General features: G+C 44.4%; 1 protein-coding gene across 1 annotated transcript in view; it reads left to right on the top strand.

Moving 5' to 3' along the window:
- Window positions 1-12,119, top strand: part of LOC147701825 (uncharacterized) — a 58,881-nt gene extending 46,762 nt beyond the window's left edge. The window contains exon 3 of the mRNA XM_086928708.1: window positions 11,645-12,119. Coding sequence (XP_086784834.1) covers window positions 11,645-11,792 — 148 coding nt within the window. The 3' untranslated portion in view covers window positions 11,793-12,119. The remainder of the gene's footprint in view (window positions 1-11,644) is intronic.
- The last annotated feature ends 9,074 nt before the right edge of the window (window positions 12,120-21,193 follow it).

Here is a 21,193-nt window from a genome sequence, read left to right as displayed (position 1 = left end):
CCAGTATCAGATCACTACTCAGAAATAGGTACTTAACACTGGAAATAAGCATGGACCCTCTCATTTGCGGCACAATTTAACATAAAAGGCGATACCGGCAATGCCACTACATTAGATGGCAGAATGCAACAATAGTAAATAAATACTATAGAGAAGTCACACTGATGGCTGTTCAATAAGACCTCCCATAGTCATATCTCCACTCTCAACGCATCAAACAACGGTGCAGTGCCCAGAAACAGGCGTACAAGGCAGCACAATGAAAAAGCACATCTGCGTATTGCACATTCCAGCACAAATTCTGTAATCATAAAGACCTATCTCAGCAGAGGTAAGGAATCTTTACTGAAGATGACAATATTTAATGTTGCATTTCTGTTTGCAACTAAGGTTTAGAAACGTATAATATGTTTGTAATATTTGTGATTTCCATGCCACTACTCACGAACGGCCTGATTTAGATGTTGGTGGGTGGGTTACTCCATCACAACAGTGATGGCTATCCCATCCGCTGAAATATAAATCCTATTATATTCTACATGATTTATATTTCAGCGGATACGATATCTGTAAGCCTTAAGTTTCCAAACAGATGAACTGCCAATTGAAACTATCTTTATAACAAACACACACTCAGCCATGAGACCGCAGACTTACTCTCAGGCCACTTATAGAGTATCTCTTCAACAGTCAAAATCATTCATCTTAAATTTATTTTACATATTTATGTATGCGATTGCATATTCCGTTTTTTTCCCAGTGTTATTCCAATGGATTCAGTGGGTTCTATAATAGTACATTTGCAGTTAGGCGTCTAGGTAAATAAGCTAGGATGAGTGGGGAGCTGTTATGAGGGTAGGTAAGTATGTATTCGGATTTCAGAGAGTTCCGCTTGAGGCTGTTTTGAGAAGGCCAGGTTTGTATTGTAACTATTAAATGCAATCTGTTTAATGAGGCTAATTTTATAAGCTCGTACTTCCTCATAAACATGAGGTCTCCTATTAGTCCTGATCTCATGTAACAAGGAATGGTGTCTTACAATGTCTGCATCCATGGTTCTTCAGCACTGTTCTTAGTTCTGCTAATTTATAGGGGCAGGTTGACATGTAGAGTGGGCCAGGAAAGGGGTTCTTTGTGTAAATTTTGTGTTTATCCCCTTTATTTTTTATATGTTATTGTGGTAAAGAAGAAACGTGCAGTGTTGAGGTAAGTTGATTGAAGATTTATTCAATCTAGTACAGCACCCATGACCGAGCACTCCCGTTGCGTAATAGGATCTCTCCCAACTGATTAACATTGACAGAGTGCTGCTACTCATTGTTCAGAGCCCGATCAATCAATCAAAGCATATGTAAAGCGCACTACATACCCGTGAGGGTCTCAAGGCGCTGGGGAGGGGGGTTCGGGGGGTAGATGCTGCTACTGTTCAAAGAGCCAGATCTTGAGGAGTCTCCTGAAGGTTAGAAGGTCTTCGGTCTGCTGTAGGCAGATGGGGAGGGTCTTCCATGTCTTGGCCGCAAGGTGGGAGAATGATCTGCCGCCGGTGGTCATTCTTCGGATGTGGGGTATGGTGGCGAGGGCGTTGTCTGCGGAGCGGAGCTGGCGGGCGGGGGTTAGAGGCTGAGTTGTCTGTTGAGGTACGCTGGTCCGGTGTCGTGGAGTGCCTTGTGTGCGTGGGTGAGGAGCTTGAAGGTTGTCCTCTTGTTGATGAGGAGCCAGTGCAGGTCTTTCACGGCGATGATGGCAGTTTTGGTGCTGTGGTTGCTGCAGAACCCTGACTGGTATGGGTCCAGGATGTTGTTCTCTTCAAGGAAGCTGGTCAGTTGTTTGGTGACGGCCTTTTCGATGACCTTTGCCGGGAACGGGAGCAGGGAGATGGGTCGGAAGTTCTTGAGGTCCTTGGGGTCCGCCTTGGGTTTCTTTAGTAAGGTGTTGATCTCTGCGTGCATCCAGCTCTCCGGGAAGGTCGCTGTCTCGAAGGAGAAGTTGATCGTTTTCCGTCGGTGGGGTGCAATGGTGCTGCTGGCTTTGTTGAAAATGTGGTGTGGGCAGGGGTCTTCCGGGGATCTGGAGTGGACGGTGTTCATGATCTTGATGGTGTCATCGTCGGTAATGTTGATCCAGGTGAGCAGGCGGTTGGTGGTCGTCGGAGCGGAGGTGTTGGCTGTTGCCGGGGTGGTGACGGCGTTGAAGCTCTCATGAATGTCTGCGATCTTACGATGGAAGAAGGTGGCCAGCGAGTCGCACAAGTGTTGTGACGGTAGGATGTTGTTGGTGTTGGAGCTGGGGTTGGAGAGTTCCTTCACGATGCTGAAGAGCTCTTTGCTGTTGTGTGCATTGTTGCCTAGGCGGTCTCTGAAGGTGGTCCTTTTGGCAGATCTCATGCGTTGGTGGTGTCGGCGGGTGGCGTTCCTGTGGCCTGTGTAGATTCCGGTGTTCTTTGACAGGTCCAATTTTTTTCTAGTTTTCTCCAGGTTTGCTTGGAGGCCTAGAGGTCTTCAGTGAACCAGCTGGATCTCTTGCTGGCGTGGGTGTTGGGGGGGGGGGGTTTCTTGAGCGGGCGAGGGTGTTGGCGCAGTTGTTGATCCATTGTTTGAGGTTACGGGCTGCGGTGTCCGGGTCGGTTGGTTCTGCGGGTGGGCTCTGGCCAAGGGCGGTGGTTAGCTGGTCCTCGGTGGTCTTGCCCCAGCTGCGGTGAGGCATCTGCTGGGTGCGGTGGTGTGTGGTGGATTTCCAGTAGGTGAAGTGGATGCAGCGGTGGTCGGTCCAGTAGAGTTCGGTGGTGCTGTCGAAGAAGACGTGGGTGCTCGCTGAGAAGATGGGGTCAAACGTGTGGCCAGCGGAGTATGTGGGTGCTGTGATGAGTTGTCTGAGTACAAGGTTGCCGATGTTGTCGATCAGGGTGGAGGAGTTGGCGTCGTTGTTGTTCTCGAGGTGGAAGTACAGGTCCCCGAGCAGGATGTAGTCCATGGAGGTGAGGGTGTGTGTGCTGAGAAGGTTCGTGATGGAGTCGCTGAACTGCGGTCAGGGTCTGGGGGGTCTGTAGATGAGGGTGCCTCTGAGGGTGGTGTGGATCTGGAAGTACAGGTGTTCGGCGGTGCAGAGGGTGGCGTTGGCGTGTGTTAAAAATTTGAGAGTGTTTCTGTGGACGGTGGCAGTTTCTCCTCCTGTTCTGTTGGTGCGGTCCTTGCGGGTCATCTTGTAGCCTTCCAGGATGGCTATGGCGATGTCAGGTGCCGAGGAGGGGGTCAGCCAGGTCTCCCAGGCGACCTCTGGGGCGTTGGTGTCGATTACGGCCCAGAGTTCGACGGCGTATTGGCGGGCAGAGCCGGTGTTGAGCAGGATACATCTGAGGAAGTTGGTTTCCATGTTGGGCGGGTTGGCGGGCCGGATGCTGGTGAAGCTGCAGTTCCGGCAGGAGAAGGGTCCTTGGGTGCTTTTTGGGGTTGCCTGGCAGCGGGTGCGAGATCGTCTGGCGTTGAGTGCGTGGAGAGTGCTGGGGTCGTAGCAGAGGCGGGCGTTGTGGTGTGTGCGGGGGCAAGGGTTCCTGGCGCTGGGCGCGGTCCAGGCACAGACGGCGCAGACAGGCTTGCTATAGGTGCGCCTTCGGCGCACGCTGTGCGTGTCCGCTGCACAGCTGCGCAGCGTCTGGCATATATGGGAAGGTGGGAGGGAGGAGCAGGCGGGAGCAGCGAATGGGCAGGCAGGCGAGTTGGGCCACAGGGCGGGAGAACTAGTGGTACAGAAAGCAAAACGAGGCACAAAAGAAGGGGAAAACAGTGTTACATAAGGCAAAAACGGGGCACAAAGGATGGGGAAACAAAGTCATAGAAGGCAAAAATCGAGGCACAAAAGATGGGGAAAACAAGTCATAGAAGGCAAAAACGGGGCACAGAAGAGGGGGAAAACAGTCACAGATGGCAACAACGGGGCACAAGAGAGGAGGAAAACAGAGTCACAGAAGGCAAAAACGGGGAATGGCATTGTGTTGTAACAACGTGGTCGTTGTAACGACTGCTTTGTTACATAGCGCTCGCGGAACCAGGTTTGAACAATGCCTTAACACAACGCACAAGACGTTCTCGCCCACTCTACAGCACGAGAATGAAGCTAATCACTAGAGTTGTGTAAAGATTTACCATGCAAATGTAATCTTCAACAAATTGCCCCCAGCCCTCTTGCAGTTTTCTCATTCCAACTCCCTTTTCCTTATAAGGACACATTCCATTGTCCTATTTCCATATTCCACATTACATAGGAACATTCCAGCAACTCTACAACAGCGTATTTATTGTATCACACAGCTGGGTAGGGGCGGGCTGCTCTTGGCTTGTTCTCCATGCAGGCAACATAACAGCCTGCATGGAGAACATACCCAGCCTCCTATTCTCTGGCTTTGCGCTGATCCACAGTGCACAGACCAATCACAATACAGCATTGCTATTGGTTTCTTCAAGAATGCTAAAGCCATCTGAGACACACTACAGTACCATTGAACGCGAGGCACTCATGTGCGTTTGGCCGATTGATAATTTCAAGGGGACGTGAATTTGAACTGTTCACTGATCACAAACACTTTACACATATACTTAATGGTATGGGGCTGTCACCAAATGTGGTAAAGAAGAAACGTGAAACGTTGAGGTAAGTTGATAGAAGATTTATTCAATGTAGTACAGCACCCATGACCCAAGACTGAGCGCTCCTGCTGCGTACCAGTAGCTCTGCCAACTGATTTAATACACCAAACAGATGGGTAATGGCGGGCTGCTCTTTGCTTGTTCTCCATGCAGGCTGCATAACAGCCTGCATGGAGAACATACCCAACCTCCCATTCTCTGGCTGAGCGCCGATCCACGGTGCACAGACTAATCACAACCCGGCATTGCTATTGGGAGGCTGGGAACTGAGTACTTCCTACCCTGGAAGCGGGTGAAGAGGAAGTGAGGCAGTGGCGCCAGACAGTAGACAGGTAAGTGTTTATTTTTTTACTTTTTTCCATTCCCTCCCCAACACCCCTGGCCAGCGACCGGCCCCCTCCTCCCACCATTTAATACCGGCTGCCACTGATACCAAAGAATGGTATAGTGTGCACAGAGTCCAGTGGATCCCCAAAGGTTTACAGAGGATTATGTACATAATACCAAAAGTTCTGTGGGTGGTTGAGCAGTTAGACTTATGAGAGGACTTTGTTAAGCATTTGTTGTACACACTCGGGCAAGAAATGATCTTCAGCGGTTTAGACTTGCACTGGGCAAGGGTTAGATTGAGGTAGGTATTGCACTGCCAGCTGCACTGGGGCGGCAAGATGCAGAGGTCACTGGGCCCAATGTTAGTCAATGGACACTAAGGTGCAGATTGCATGTAGGTACCCACAGTTTCGGGGCAAAGGCCCCTGGGGTTAAAGCAAGCACAAGGGGGGCCACAAGGAAGCACCAACCATACACTAGCGGCACAGACGCAGCTGGGTGCAAATCAGCGTCGGGCACCAAATGCTTTTCAATGGGGAATCTCAGTCGCACAAAGAGGATGCAGGCTCGGTCCAGAAAACTGGATGAAGGTAACCACTGGCTGGGCAGGTAAGTTGAGATGTAGAAGGAGGCTTGGGCACTGACGGTAGGGCTCCCCAAAGTCGAAGGCTGCAGATGCAGGGGTGCCCATTAGGGTCGAATTTATTTTACCTGAGCCAGTCGCGAGGACCCTTTATGATGAGGATGCAGGCATCTTCGTGGAGAGAGGGTACAAACCGCTCCCAACTACTGATTTTCCATCTGACCTTGCTGCCCAAAGTGGAACTTGGTCAGGGGGGCAGCAATTCCACTAGCTGTGGAGACCCTGACTAGCATATAACAAATTTACATGCCCCATGCGCCATAGGTGCGCCACCTTTTGTGACGCACCAGCGGTGCATTTCACTGCCCATATTTACAAGGAGAGGAAAAAGCCCTGCATGACAGTTCCTGTCCTTGTGAAGATGGCCCCTGTGCACACAGCACTTTGCGTGAAAGGGGTATTGCATGGGTAATGCTGTGGGTGTTCCCACGCAACACCCCTGGAACCGGACACATTTCCAGATTTTTGAGAAATCGTAAACCTGGAAATGCGTCTGAATTCGATGCCTCCCCAACGGGAGGTGTACGGAGGTGCAACAAGGAGAAATGTATTCATTTCTCCACGTTTTTTTGCTCTTTCTAAGCGTGCTGCATTCTGCAGCACACATAGAATGAGGAAAATCACCTCAGGTGTCCCTTACTGCACATAAGCAATCATTAAAAAATGACGTTTTGCAAGTTGTAGATTTACTAAGTCCACATAGAAATTGAAAAACACAATTTCCGATTGTTTATGTGCAGGAAGGTATACCTTCCTGCACATAAACAATCATCCCCAATGGCGTAGGCATCCTTTGCACCATGGTGCAAGGGTGCCTGCGTTGGTTCATGGTAGCCCATTGTGTGCCAGCGCAGGGGAGAGTACAGGAATGCAACTTATTATTGTGAATGTGTTGCATTCCTGTCCTTTGAAAGTGCTGCAGCGTGGCGCAGCCAAAGGGCTTGCAATGGCACGCTGCAGCACTTTCTTGTAAATGAAGCCCCAAGGACATAAGTGGTTTGAGTGAATCGTGATGGTGTGACCATGTATAGTCTGGGATAGTAAGGATATTAAAGTCACAGGCCTCGTACCTCTATTTGATCATGGTACTCCTCTGTGAAAGTTGGTTTTAATAAGCTGTGAGATTTTGGTGGCGGAGACTTGTGGGCTGTACTAAATTACTTAGTTATTTCTTTAGTTTGTACAGGTGCCCATTGCACAGTAAATGTTTGTGTGGTAAGTAGGTGGTCCCAAAAAGGGCGTTTAGATGCTGTTGGGATTGTATATATGCTCTCACGAGCCACGTCACGAGCATTCAGCTGTGTCTGGAGGCTCGTGACGAGGCTATGCTTGTGGGGATGTTGTGATGTTTCAAAACATGTAGAATGCTTACAGTTAGGCCATGTTCTCGTTATTGCCATTATTGACTTGAACTCCGTGACTGAATGACCGGAATAAACTTGGTCTGCTTTTAACTACTTTCCGTGTTGTTCCTGACTTTCCTACACTGGCGACGAGCGGGAGCCTTGTTACCTGCGTTTAAAAGGAACCTTTGTGGAACTGGAATATATATATATATTTTTTTTCAATTTTATTTGGATTTCTATTTGAACTTTACCAGCGCTATCAAGATCGAACAAACAGCGGTACTGGAATACTTCTAATTTAAGGGAAGCGGAACGGAAGGAAGCGGAAATTGAAAATTTATTCTTTTACAAGAAAATTGCCGTGGATTACTTACTTTTAACACCGGCATCTTTTGAAATCTGCCTTCAACCCTCGAATTCTACGCGCGCAAGGGTTCGCGCATGGCTGCTTACTTCACCGCTGATCAACGCGACGCATGAGGTCATCGCGCAACGTCAGGAGCAGTAGAGAAACTGTTTCTATCACCATTTATCAACGTGACGTGTAAAGTCATCGCGCAACGTTGTTAAAGAGATTAGAGGCAATGATAAAAGTGATGTCTTTAGTGTGTCCAAGGATTTTGATAAATCTAAGAAGACCTTTTCACAGAGAAGTGAGTCTTCTCACAGAAATGATAATAAATTTAGAAATCAGAGATATGAGAAGAAAACCTCAAAACTGTTATGTTTTAGGTGCGGGAGTGATGGACATTTAGCAGACTGTAAAAATTGTCCTGCCTTAGGTAAAACATGCTCAAAGTGTTACGAGAAAGGCCATTTTACAAGATGTTGCAAATCATTAGCAGGGAAAATGAATTGCATAAATGAATGTTGTGATAACTATCAATGGGATGATGAAGAAACATTTCAGGTTAATACTGTCATTAATGTTTGTGAGGATGGGGATTGCACTAAGTTTCCATCTTGCTTTATAACTATTGATGAAGTGAGTTTGGAAATTTATGTAGATTCATGTGCATGGTACACTATCATTTCTTTGAATGTATTTCAAGGAAAATTCCCCAATAAGAAACTATGTGATTCTGATGTATCTCCTGGTGGCTACACAGGCCACAAAATTGATCTGATGGGTTATTTTGTTGCTAACATACAATTTTCAGATCGACATATCTCTGGGAAAATTTACGTGTCAAGATCTGGGTTATCGCTTTTAAGTTGGCCACACCAATACCAATTGGGAATGAAAATTGATAACAGAGCTGATCCTCCTGTTTATGTTGTACAACCATTTAACACTTCAAGTGTTGCTGGGGATAGATCATTGTTGGTAGAGGAATTACGTAAATCTTTTCCTACTGTTTTCAGTGGGACCTTGGGTCAATACAAAGGATTCGAACATGTCATCAAGTTAAATGAGAATGCTATTCCTGTGAGGCATAGAGTAAGGAATGTTCCTTTATCTTACAGAGTTAAGCTTAAAGAAATGCTAAAAGATCTTTGTGAAAAAAACATAATTGAACCTATAGAATCGTCACCCTGGATTTCCCCCATTGTGATTTCGATTAAGTCCACTGGGGAACTTAGATTATGCATTGACCTCCGCAGTGTCAATAGAGCCATTTGGGTGGACTCACATCCGTTACCTAATCTTCATGAGATGGTTTCGACCCTGGCTGGTGCACAAGTTTTTTCGTGTGTTGATCTTGCCAGTGCATATCATCAAGTTGTATTAGCTGATGAGTCTAAGAACATAACCGCATTCATCACACCTGAGGGTCTATATAGGTTTTGTCGTATGCCTTTTGGGTTGGCGAGTGCAGCCTCAGTATTCCAGAGGTTGATGAGGGATACCTTGGAGGGCTTGAACGGTGCTATAGCATTTCAAGATGATATTTTGGTGCATGGAAAAGATGATATAGAACATGACAATAATTTAAGGTGTGTGATTGCTGCTTTAGCGGAGAAAGGTCTTACATTACGTCTTGACAAGTGTAAGTTTAGGCAAAAAGAGGTGGAATACCTAGGTCATACTATTAGTGGAATGGGAATCAAACCAAAAAAAATCATGTAGAGAGCATCATTAATGCTCCGGTACCCACATCAAAAGAACAACTTGTGGCCTTCTTAGGTCTTATTGAATTTTATGCTAAGTTCATTCCAAATTTTTCGGTAAAGGTTGATCCATTTAGATGTTTGTTGAAAAAAAATGCTAAATTTAATTGGACTGATGAAATGACATGTGCTTTTCAGTCTTTGAAAACATTCATTGTGAATGCTCCATGTCTTAAACCTTTTGTAATTGGTGTGAAATGTATCATTATGGTGGATGCCAGTTCATCTGGTTTGGGTGGAGTACTTCTGCAGAAGGATAGTGAGAAAGAATGGGTTGTTGCATATGCGTCGAGGGCTTTGAGGGATGCTGAAAATAATTATTCTGTTATAGAAAGAGAGTTACTGGCTTGTGTTTGGGGAGCTGAGCACTTTAGACCTTTCCTTTGGGGTACAAGATTCTTAATTAAAACGGATCATAAGCCTTTGGTGTATCTCATGGCTCCAGGTGGTGGTAGGACAATGTCAGCACGTCTTGCAAGGTTAGCTTCGAGATTACAATCTTTTCAATACACTATTGAATATGTTCAGGGTAAAGCGAATGTACACGCTGATTGCATGTCGAGACTGATTTCTGACACGAATGTTTCTGAAGTGATTAGTGAAGAGGAGTGTGAAGTTGCTTTCACTTTTCGTGATGTTAATTTAGTGTGCGGTGAACGGGTCTCGTTGCAAGAGGACATTTGGATGGAAGAGATGAGTAAGGATTTGGAATTAGGATGTGTCAAGAAGTATCTTGTCCATGGTTGGCCTGAACAGAGGAAGTTATCTGGAAGTATGATGGGTTTTTGTAAGGTCCAAGAGGAACTTGCCTTGGAAAATGGTTTAATTCTGCGTGGTGATAAGATTGTACCACCATTTTCTATTAGAAAAACTCTACTTGACATTGCCCATGAGGGACATTTGGGGATATCCTTCACCAGAAGACGTTTAAAGGAGTCCTTCTGGTGGCCAGGTATTGATTCATGTGTAGATCAGTTTGTGCGTACCTGTGTGTTTTGCTCTAACAGTGACAAGACAGCTGTTGCCTTACGTCCTGAACCATGCCCCATCGATTTACCCTCAGGTCCCTGGCGTAAACTGGGGATAGACATCATTGGTCCTTTTAGTTGCTTACCTAAACAGGAAGCTTTTGGTATTGTACTTATAGACTACTATTCCAAGTGGCCAGAAGTTAAAATGGTTAAGGAGGTTACTTCTCGTCATGTGATAGAGTTTTTAGATGAGATTTTTTGCAGGGAAGGCATCCCTCAGGAAGTCGTGACCGACAATGGTCCGCAGTTTGTGAGCAAGGAAATGGAAGATTTTTTTGTAAAATGCGGTATCATTCATAGGAAGATTGCAGTTTTCCATCCTGAAGCAAATGGCCAGGTTGAGCGTTTCAACCGTGTTGTCAAGGAAGCCATACAACTTTCTATCAAAGGTAATTTAAATTGGAGGAATGCTTTGCAATCTATGTTGTTAGCTTACAGGACTTTTCCTAACTCAGTGACCCTGGTCACCCCATTCGAACTTTTACGAGGACGGAAGCCCAGTACCAAGTTAGTTCCTTGGTGGCTTAAAAAGAATTTAGTTGGTTCTGAAAATTGTTTAAAGGTAGATTTTGAAGCTGTTCAACACAGGGTTCAGTTGTACAAGGACAAGATGAAACATGATTTAGCCAAAAGAATTGGTTCTACCTCCTCTCGTTCTATTAAGGTGGGAGATTCTGTCCGTATTAAAAAGAAAGAGGGTGTCAGTAAGGGTTTACCTGTTTGGTCTAGTCCAAAGAAGGTTATTGAAGTGTTTAGAAATGCGGTCAGGGTTGATGGTGGCTCTGTGTGGAATTTGAGCAGAGTTTCTTTGTTTAATGGACCTAATCAATCAGCGGATGATTTGGACAGCAATGTTTTTCTGGGTCTGGGGGAACAGGGTGACCATGGGGAATCTCTTCATGCAGAACGTGATCCTAATAATATTAGGGCCACATGTTCTTATCCTTTACCAGAATGTAATTCTAACAATGCTAGAGACACTAGAGCCACTCGCTCTCATCGTTTACCTGTTCGGTTTGATGATTTTGTAATGAACTGCTTTTTTTTAATTGGTTTTTTTTTTAATGTTTTTTTTTTTTAAGGGGGGAAGGTGTGTTGGGATTGTATATATGCTCTCACGAGCCACGTCACGAGCATTCAGCTGTGTCTGGAGGCTCGTGACGAGGCTGTGCTTGTGGGGATGTTGTGATGTTTCAAAACATGTAGAATGCTTACAGTTAGGCCATGTTCTCGTTATTGCCATTATTGACTTGAACTCCATGACTGAATGACCGGAATAAACTTGGTCTGCTTTTAACTACTTTCCGTGTTGTTCCTGACTTTCCTACAGATGCCTTAATAGACATTTGCATAATCGGACTTATCTGAGTGTATCATAAGAGTTCTGTTTTAACATGCTTTTGTAGGGTGTGTGTAATATGTCTTGGGGGGGGGGGGGGGGGGGGGATTTTGTGAGCATGTTATGACCCCACTAAATCATGTAAAAGCACATACTCTACTACCAGGTGCAAAACCCTAAATTCCTTCTGCTTCTTCTTTTAGAAACTACCGACTGTACCGCTACACAGCATACCGGCAGCTGACGAGGTGGTGCTGGGGGATGCTAGGAAATGACAACCGCATAGACCTGCCAGCCTGTGCCATTGCTGCAATCCGCAACACTTTCCATTATGGTTATTCACACTTGTAGATTTATTTTGGAAAAAAGTTGTATTCACATTTTTGTGCAGTTAACAAAATTCTGTTAAAAAGACATTTATTATGGTGCACTAATTGCCAGTGTCTGTAAAAAATCCTTTATTGCAAAATACTTGATGGTGCAGCAAAGTTAAGAGCAGGCTTTTTTGGTAGAGACTCTTGTGATTAAGTTAATTTGTATATTATACCTTCCACCCAGAGAGAATGCTCTGAGATTTGCATGGAGTGGCGTTATTCTACAGTGTGCCAGTAATATTCTGGCTGGCAGGAGTGGACCATGCTTTATTTACCTGCGGAATAAAATCTTTTCTTCTACAAGTAGTAGTCCTCCAGGTCCAACATTATTTTGGCTGCGAGTTAAAGCTAGCACAGCAACCAGTGACACAGGAGTTTTTACTGTGGAACTTGTAATGCAGCAGACGGAATAGGCGTCACATTGAGACCACATATCCCATCCGCCAAGATAGTAATCTGGCCCTAAGTCTACTAATTATCCTTTAAAACCCCATACTTCTGCTGGAGTAACAATCACACATCATCCCAAACCTGACATTGATAAATTCCACCATCTATGTTTAAAGCCAATGAGCTCATGATGTAGCTCAACTCATCACTTCTCTTGGAGCTCAGGCCACCAATTACAAACCCACGGGCACCCGCTGAGCGCATGTCACGGCTCAACTAACTGGCCAATGGTGCTCATACTTCCGCAATAGCAAACTCGCAGACAGCAACCAATCTACAGCGCCAATTTATTCTTTATTTTATACTTCAAAGCTACTGTTACTCGCTATATCGTTCCAGCCTTCCCTTTTCTTTTGTGCTATTTTGTTGTTAGGTTTCCTATTAAAGGGAATGGCCCTTCTGAAAAATAATTCCCTGAAGGTCATAGTATTTATTTTAGGATAGTTATATTGCACCATAATTAAATTGAATGTCACATTCAAATACGATTGGTTTGGAGTTTAGGAGTTTCCACACAGTGCTTTCAACATCTTCAGCTATAATCCCACCACCAATATTCTTGACCTAGTCAGGCAACCCACCAGTAGAATGGGAAAAGTGGGTGGACATGTTTGAAAACTTTCGAATCCATGTATGGTCTAGACTTTTGCCCCAACAGAAAGAAAGCATTATTATTTGATGAACTTGGAAAAGAAATACAGCAAGAATTGAGATACCCACAAATGGCTTTGGAACAAGATGTCCAATCAATTTGGGATGCCTATAAAGAAGAAATACACATTTATAGAAATCATTGGGTGCATGCATTATTAGAAATATGGGACAACATCACTACTATATTCTAATTCATATCACATTGTTCTCCATGTCTTTTTGCCACTTTTATGAGAAGACAAAGAGTCCCATATGACAAAAAAATACGATTATTTTTTTTTTAAAGTGGAGGGAAAGTGTCCCATTTGATTTAATTTAACTTCGGATAGGGATTCTACAAAATAACCTGTCCTGACGAAAGCCATCGACCCATAAGACGCAAAGTTGGCTGAAACATGTTGACCTGGCTGTTCCAGAGAAATATGTCAGAGACAATGAATACCTATCTCTTCACATACTCAACTGTTTACTCAAGCATATGGTGACCAAATCTAGTTTCCTGTTGCGCTTCTCTCTGCCTTCAGCGCCATGAAACCATTTGGTGTACCTGCGCTTTAGAAGTGCTTTAACCCGTTAAGCGCATGCAAACATTCCGCCCCAGTGCGGACGTTCGATTGCGCTAACGGGATTCGGACGTCCAACGGTCGTGCGCAGGACTAGCGAGGCAGTGCACGCAACGACCGTTGGACGTCCGAAGCACGGAACGGGTTAAACATAACATTTCAACTTAACATCACATTTTTTAATTATACCACTACGTTTGATCTTTTTGTTTGTTTCAACTTTATTTCGGCTAATATAGCCATAAAAGCAGGAAGTACAAGAAAAAAAAGCAATTACACACAAATATATACAGTACCCTATACCAACAAATAGTCACATGATCGATCAGGTTACAATAAATAGAGTGGGGCAAACAAACAATTGATCTATATCAATGATTTTACAAGTACCGCATTAAAATCTAGATCTCACTTTATAATTTAAATAAAGAATTATTTTTCATGATTTAAAAGCCAGAATTTAAAACCTTTAAGAACCACATTTAAAAGATGAAATCAGTGCATTCTATGATAACTATGCTGGGTGGAGAAGACTACGGACCCTATTATTACATTACAGCTTGTGGCCAAGCTGTTTTCTAATGAGGTACACGTTAAATAAATACCTACTTATGCAAAACACTACCAGTTGTGAGGTGTTAGACTTAATTATACGCTCTGCCTCTTTGTAGGACTTAACGCTCATATTTTTACAGAGGGGTCTAATCCAACGGTCCCTAGGTGACTTCTAGACCGGACAAAAAAACATGAAATGGACATCGTCTTCTTTTGCCTTTAGAGAGCAGAGGATACAAAGGCCACTATCATTTTTACCCCCCACCTACAGGTATTTGCATTCGTCTGGAGCACCCCATATCCCTTACCCAATACAACAATGGAAGATTCCTTGGTAATCTGTCCGTTTGAGATAAATATCCAGGAACACTCGGACTAGGGGAGTTCTAGTTGGTAATTTGAGCAACCTACGTAAATAGTATAAAGTGATTTTCTTCCTGTTCAAAGTTGCTCTTACAGCAATGCCCCCAAACCTCAGCGCCATAAAGTGCCGCTGATTGAGCCTTTGCCTTAAATACTTCAAGTGCCGGCGTGATAGCTTTAGAATGACTCGCGCCGTGCACTTTTAAGATTGGCATCGAATTTTGTTTGAAGGACAATCTACTTTTTACCAGATGCCCCTTCCATGAAAGGGTACTATCCAACATAATACCTAGATAGTTGAAACTCCCCACATACTCCAGTTTTTGATTATTTAAGGCCAAATTCTTCCTAAAGGACTTTTGCGGGTTTATGGACATGTATTTTGTTTTAGATTAATTTATTTCTAACCCCTTCTCTACACAGTAACCATAGAATGAATTCACCAGATTTTGAAGACCCTTAGGACTCTGTGAGATGAGGATTGTATCATCGGCAAAAAGTAGTGCCGTGATCGCCTCGTCTCCTAGCTTCGGGGATTCATGGTCGCAGTCCCTTAGGTATGTAGGCATATCATTAGCATATAATGTCAAGCATATGGTGACCTAATCTAGTTTCCTGTCGCCCTTCTCTCTGCCTTCAGCGCCATGAAACCATTTGGTGTACCTGCGCTTTAGAAGTGCTTTAAACATAACATTTTAACATAACATCGCATTTTTTAATTATACCACTACGTTTGATCTTTTTAATAAAATGTCTCCTTTCTAAAGTTAGGAGGTATTTTTAAAACCTTTTTTGCTCACATGGTGGATCCCATATGGCCTCGGATTCAAGACAGCCCATCCTGGTGGAGGAGAGACCCAATGATTTAACGATCAGTGGCTAAGTACGCCCATGGCAGACAGTGTTGTGAGACCCACTGTTCAGGGTCTCACAACAATATTGGTGTTTCCCCCACCCCAGTCTCAACACAACTCTTCCACTCCATTTGATTTTATATCTTCATTTAAGAGAAGTTAGTGGAACTTTAACTTCTTCCTACCTCTTTTGATTCTTGAGTCCTTAGCACAGTCACACATATGTGCATGTATGATATGCATTCCTTATTATTCCCACATGGGTGTTTGTACACTCAGCATTTCTATTTTCCATCAGTGGAACACTAGTTAACTTGCACTCAATATTTTCTTAGATTCTTTTGTCACAGCTGCACCAAGTTTTAAGTGAACACGCTGTGTAATTTGACTTTCTCAATCTCCCACAGCATGTAATTCTGATCCAATCTGTACAGTCCAGGGAAAGTGTGACACATCAAGCAGAAGAAGCCCAGATGAAGAGAAATATTTTTTCTACTTCTGGGTGAGTCAAATTCGCCGTCTGGTTATGGTGTCATTGGCCAGTTGTTACACAGTCACAGATTATGGGGTTAGCCTACTGTCCACTGCAAATCCAGCAGTGGGGTAAAAGGGCATTCCTATCAAACCATAAGTCCAGCTCAACCGTCATCATCTTTACCAGACTCTCCAGAGTCCCTCAACTCCAAAGATTAATGAGCCAACGGGGCTGGTGGAGAGATTCCCGACATGATCATCCTTCTTTGTTCCAGAAATTATTTTTGGCAGCAAATGTAATATACATAGCCTTGGCACCGCATGACTGCACGTACTGCATGGTCGGATCCCTCCTTTTCTGGAGAAAGTCTTTGTGATTCTAACCCAAAGGCAGCTCCCTCCCAAAGCACTTTGGTACAAGGTTCCTAATACGGATTCAAATTCAAATGATGAAGAGTGCAGAGGATTATGAGGACATACATCTTACAGGAAAAAACTGACCAGTACTTGCAGTGGTACAGCCAGCTCTAGCACAACTGCCTAAAGCAATGGCAAAGCTAATAGGTTTCGCCGATGCCAAATCTGTTGGCTTTGTGTTTTTTATATGTTATTGAGCAATACAAACATCATGATGGGGGAAAGAATTGGCAACGAAAATAGCTGACAACTAAGAAGAACATACTGGTTGACCCACCCCCCCCCCGTCCCTCCCCCTCACACATGCTATACTTGAAGATGAGACACTTTGAACCATTAAAAATGAGCAAAGTTACTGATTGCTGTGCATGGGACATCCTGGGATCATTTCAGGATGCCTTGTTAGAGGTAGTAGATGCTATAAATGCAATTTTATCAGTTCATGGTGCATTTTTCGAATTAATGCTATGCCATGAACTTATATACGTGAAGTGAGTAATTGAAAGAAAAAGTACCACCAGTGTTGCATAGAAACAGTAAACTGGAAAGTCTGCTTAGGCTGTATAAAGTACGCTCTGTCTTTGTTATTACTGGGGGTGATAGCCATGTGAAAGGCAGTTGCCAGTCACTTCAAACTGGCAAGTGATTTTACTGAAGAACAGAATGCTGTACCGAGTCAACCTCCAACTCCCTCCCCAACAATGGCCAAGCCTAATGAAACCGAGCGCGGTATCCCTGAAGCAGGCGCCACGCTCAGTTTTAAAGTTTGAAATATTTATTGAAACTGAGCGCGATGTCACTGAAGCGGGCGTCACGCTCAACATGCAAATACAACAAAATAAAGCAGCCGCCATTGTCCCCGTAAGTGTCAATAACAAAAATAGTGCTCACTCATTAGATAAAGCTATCCATGTAACGTGCCACGTAAAAGGTCCAGTCATTTTCGGCAGTAACAAATGGCAACAAGGCGGTAACAAGGAGGGACTAAAAAGCCTAATAATGAATTGGAAGCCAGCATTTACCATGGACAATGACACCAACCAATGAAAAATATGCAAGGAGAGTGGGCGGGGCTTCCACGGCATACTCTATTACAGCATGCCTTGCAGAGCGAGCAGTGGATGAGTGCTGTCGCTAGACTTGACCTAAAAAGTACCACCAGTGTTGCATAGTAATATTGAGTTTGAGAAGTCTGCAGGGGCTGTTTGAAGTACGCTCTGTCGCGGTGATTAATGGGGGTGAGAGCCGTGTGATCGCAGGGTAGTTGTAAAACTTGCTATGGCATGAATTCCTATGCTGTAGGTTTAAAAGCAACGGTGATGAGGGTTGAAAACTATGGCGAAGGGTGGTGGTCAACAAGAGAGACTGCATGTACATGTCCTGTCTACGAATGCAGGTTTAAAATGTTAAGAAAAGTACCTGCAGCCACTGGAAAAACCAGCCTCTGGGCAGTGACTGAAAGCTGTACTTGGACCATGCTCCACGCCTTGGCATGGACAGGCAAAGCACGAAGACGTGCAAAGTGACCAGTGAGAAACATGTAATTAGAGTAATGTTGGAATCAATAAATGGTAAGTAAAGGTAAATATTGGGTGGGTTCTTAGTCCCTTTTAATGTTTTCAATTTTTAATACAAGAGGTTTGTCAAGCGCAGCGCAAGCGATGTGCAGGCGCAACCTAAAAAGGCCTCTCCAAATTGAACAGCACATTCTGAAAGATACTCAGGAAGCTTAGAAGAATTCAGATCTGAGCTGACCTTGCCCAGCCTGTGTGAATAACACCCACAGGGCTCCAAAGATAATACATTGTTCTTGTCTGCAACCTATACAGTTTAGCCTTCTAGAACTATTTGATCTGACACGGTTTCTCCTTCTCCTTCTCCTTCTCCAGGCATTCAAAGTAGAGATTTTACCTCAGGTAATGTTCTGGTGCTTTAAGACCAGAGAAAATGCTTTAAATGTGTCACCTAGCAAGTAACGGTTTTCTAAAGCTCTTGAATACTGAAGTGTCTTGGAGCTAGCGACCTCCAGAAGGATTAATGTACAGATGGCCTACTTTAAAGAAGAAACAAAGCCATGTCTTTGATAACTTCCTGAAGGAGACAGGTTTTGTTTAGGAAAAGTTCCAGAGTTTGCAAGCTAAAAATGAAAAGCTTCTACCTCCCTGTCTAGTCCTCTTTATTTTGGGGGTAGCCACTGATCTGGTCTAGGAAGATCTTCACTCATGACGCAGAACATACCACTTCAAGGTCTTTTGAAAATATAGAGGACCAGTGCTGTGCAGGGCTTTATGCACTCTGTTGAGAGTCTTGAATTTTACCCTTCCAGATACGGGCAACTAATGAAGGTCAGAAGCAGAGCACTAGAATACAGTTTAGGAGGTCAGACTAAGATGGTCCTCCTCCTGTCTCTAAGATGGTGGATGGATTCTCTCAGTCTGATATTGGACAGCTTCTTCCACTTTTGGTGACTATTGATTAATTGGAGGGCTTACTGTGGTCCATTATGTGACAGATCAGATGCATCCCACGGAATTAATACAATGAGCCAGATGTCCGAAAACATTGAAATCACTGAGCAGGTCAAAGGTGATCATAATTCATGAACCTTGCCCTCTCAAATCCATATCATGGCTTCACTTACTCTTCTTCACACTAACATTGGAAAGGGCTAATTCAGTACATAATCGCTCATTTGATTTCCACTTCGGTGATGCTTAAACAACAGTTGGGCACATTCAACAGATTCTTATCTGCGGTAGGTCAAGCGGAGAGCTTTGAATTTTTGCTTGTTTGCCTTTGGTCATCTGGACTTTTTCGCATCTCATATCAAAACTAAATTCTTTGCCATTTGGATGGGCAGGAGTCACAGCTCACTGAGGGACAATTCCATAAGCAATTAGTTGGTAACTTTGCCTTCCCTCCAATCCTGTCCTTCCTGCTGGAGCTGCTGCATCTCCATCACAAGATGTTATTTGGCTCCAGTTAAAACGAATTCTTCATATAATGGATGAAGCAAGCCCTTACCTGCCTCACATTTTAAATAACAATTCTGCCTCTTCGCAGCTCCCAAACGGCTCCTACATCTTCCTATATACTCAAGGAATGTCATTTTTGGAGCATGAACTCTTCTAGATTTACATGCTGTTCATTGTTCTGCCATCTGACTGATGATTAGGCCTGGAACTTAGATATTTCCCTGTCTTTTATCTTCCTTAAGGCTATTGACCAGAGTTGGAACCCTACCAACTACCTATGACACTAAACATAACCCCCCTAATTCCCCAGTATGTAGACGCCATTGTGTTTCTAAGCAAAGTCAAATCTCTGGGTCAAATGTTCTCAAAAGAAGCAGTGGCGCATGTGACAGTGAGATTCAGTGCAAAGCGTGAAACTGAAGTTGCGGAGATATCACAGGATACCCTGGAAGGACGAGACGTGTGTTGTAAAATGAAGGGGGCAGATTGTTCTTGTTGGGCTTTTACAACAGGAGTAAGTGGAGACAGTCAAAGAAAGTGTACTCAGGGGTTGACAATTATCCTCAGCCTTCTACGTTTTTCAGTCAGAAGTTATGGAAAATACTCTCATTTAGATTTTGCAAAACTGTCACAATAAATTGGCACGGAAAGATATTAACCCCTTCCCTGCAGGCCTAATTCCCCCGCTGTGCTGGGGGGTGGGGCGCGCAGTACCGTGGCGCTGTGCTCATGACGAGCTCAGCTCGTCACGGCCACACCCTTTTCTTTAGAACGCTCAGCACAGTGGGGGAATTAAGCTCATGACGAGCTGAGCTTGTCATGAGCATGGGGGGGGTAATAAGATTGTAATGGTTGCTTTCCATAAACTCTGAAAGTTGTGATGTCTTTCTACCAAGAACTTTGAAGATGCAAAACTACTTTGAGCACATTATACGATGTTGCAGGCAGAGCAGGTATTCCTGAAAGACCTAATTTTATCAAAGGACAAGAAGACATCATTTATTGAAGAGGCTTAAGTGGCCTTGAAAGATCAGTACGGATCTGATGTTGAGGAGTTAGCATCAGTGCACTTAGATACTGGGAACATACTGCTGTACATCCACAATGTCTCACAGTTGTTTTGTATCTGAGCTGAGAAGAACAAACTCAAAGACAGCTGTTGATGTCAGGCAGTCAAATCAGCATTCAACACCGAAGATCAGCCCACATGCCCTCCCCTCCGAGAACTACATCCTACTGGGAGACCTCAACTTCCGCCTGGAAAAGAATAACGACAACAACACCACCACCCTTCTGGACAACCTGGCCAATCTTGGACTCAAACAACTTGTTGACACCCCCACACACCTTGCCGGGCACACGCTCGACCCAATCTTCACCTCCAGCAAACACATCTCCTTCGATCACACCACAGCCCTCCATTGGACGGACCACAGCTGCGTTCACTTCAACTACAAAAAGACCACGACCCACAACCTATTCCCCGAAGAAATTGGAACAAAATCACCACCGCCCAGCTCTCCTCTTCGCTTCACTTAAACCCCCCTGCCAAATCATCGGACCCAAACCAAGCAGCCACCAACCTCACTCAATGGATCACCCTCAGCGCCCACGAACTAGCACCCTTGAACAACCAGCAAATCAAGCAAGGTACCAAAAAGCCCCCTGGTAAAACGATGACCTTAAGAAATCCAAGATGTTCTGCCGCACCCTCGAGAAAGCCTGGAGAAAAAACCCAACCACTGACAACCTGGCCACCTTCAAGAACGCCACCCGCAAACACCACCAACTGATCCGATCCACCAAGAAATCAGCTTTCAAAGATCGACTCGACAACAACGCCCAAAACAGCAAGGAACTATTTAACATCGTAAAAGAATTTACCAACCCCACCGTCGGCACCAACGACATCACTCCCCCCAAGACCTCTGCGACTCTTTATCCTCTTTCTTCCACAACAAAATCGCCGACATACACAACAGCTTTGATAACCAGTCCGAAGAACAGTCCACTCCACCCACCTCTGAACCGAAACAGCACTCTAACAACCTTTGCACCTGGAACCCAATCACT

Source organism: Lissotriton vulgaris, chromosome 7 (assembly GCF_964263255.1).
Source record: "Lissotriton vulgaris chromosome 7, aLisVul1.2, whole genome shotgun sequence".
Classification (NCBI taxonomy): domain Eukaryota; kingdom Metazoa; phylum Chordata; class Amphibia; order Caudata; family Salamandridae; genus Lissotriton; species Lissotriton vulgaris.
This window is presented reverse-complemented; position numbering and strand designations above follow the sequence as displayed.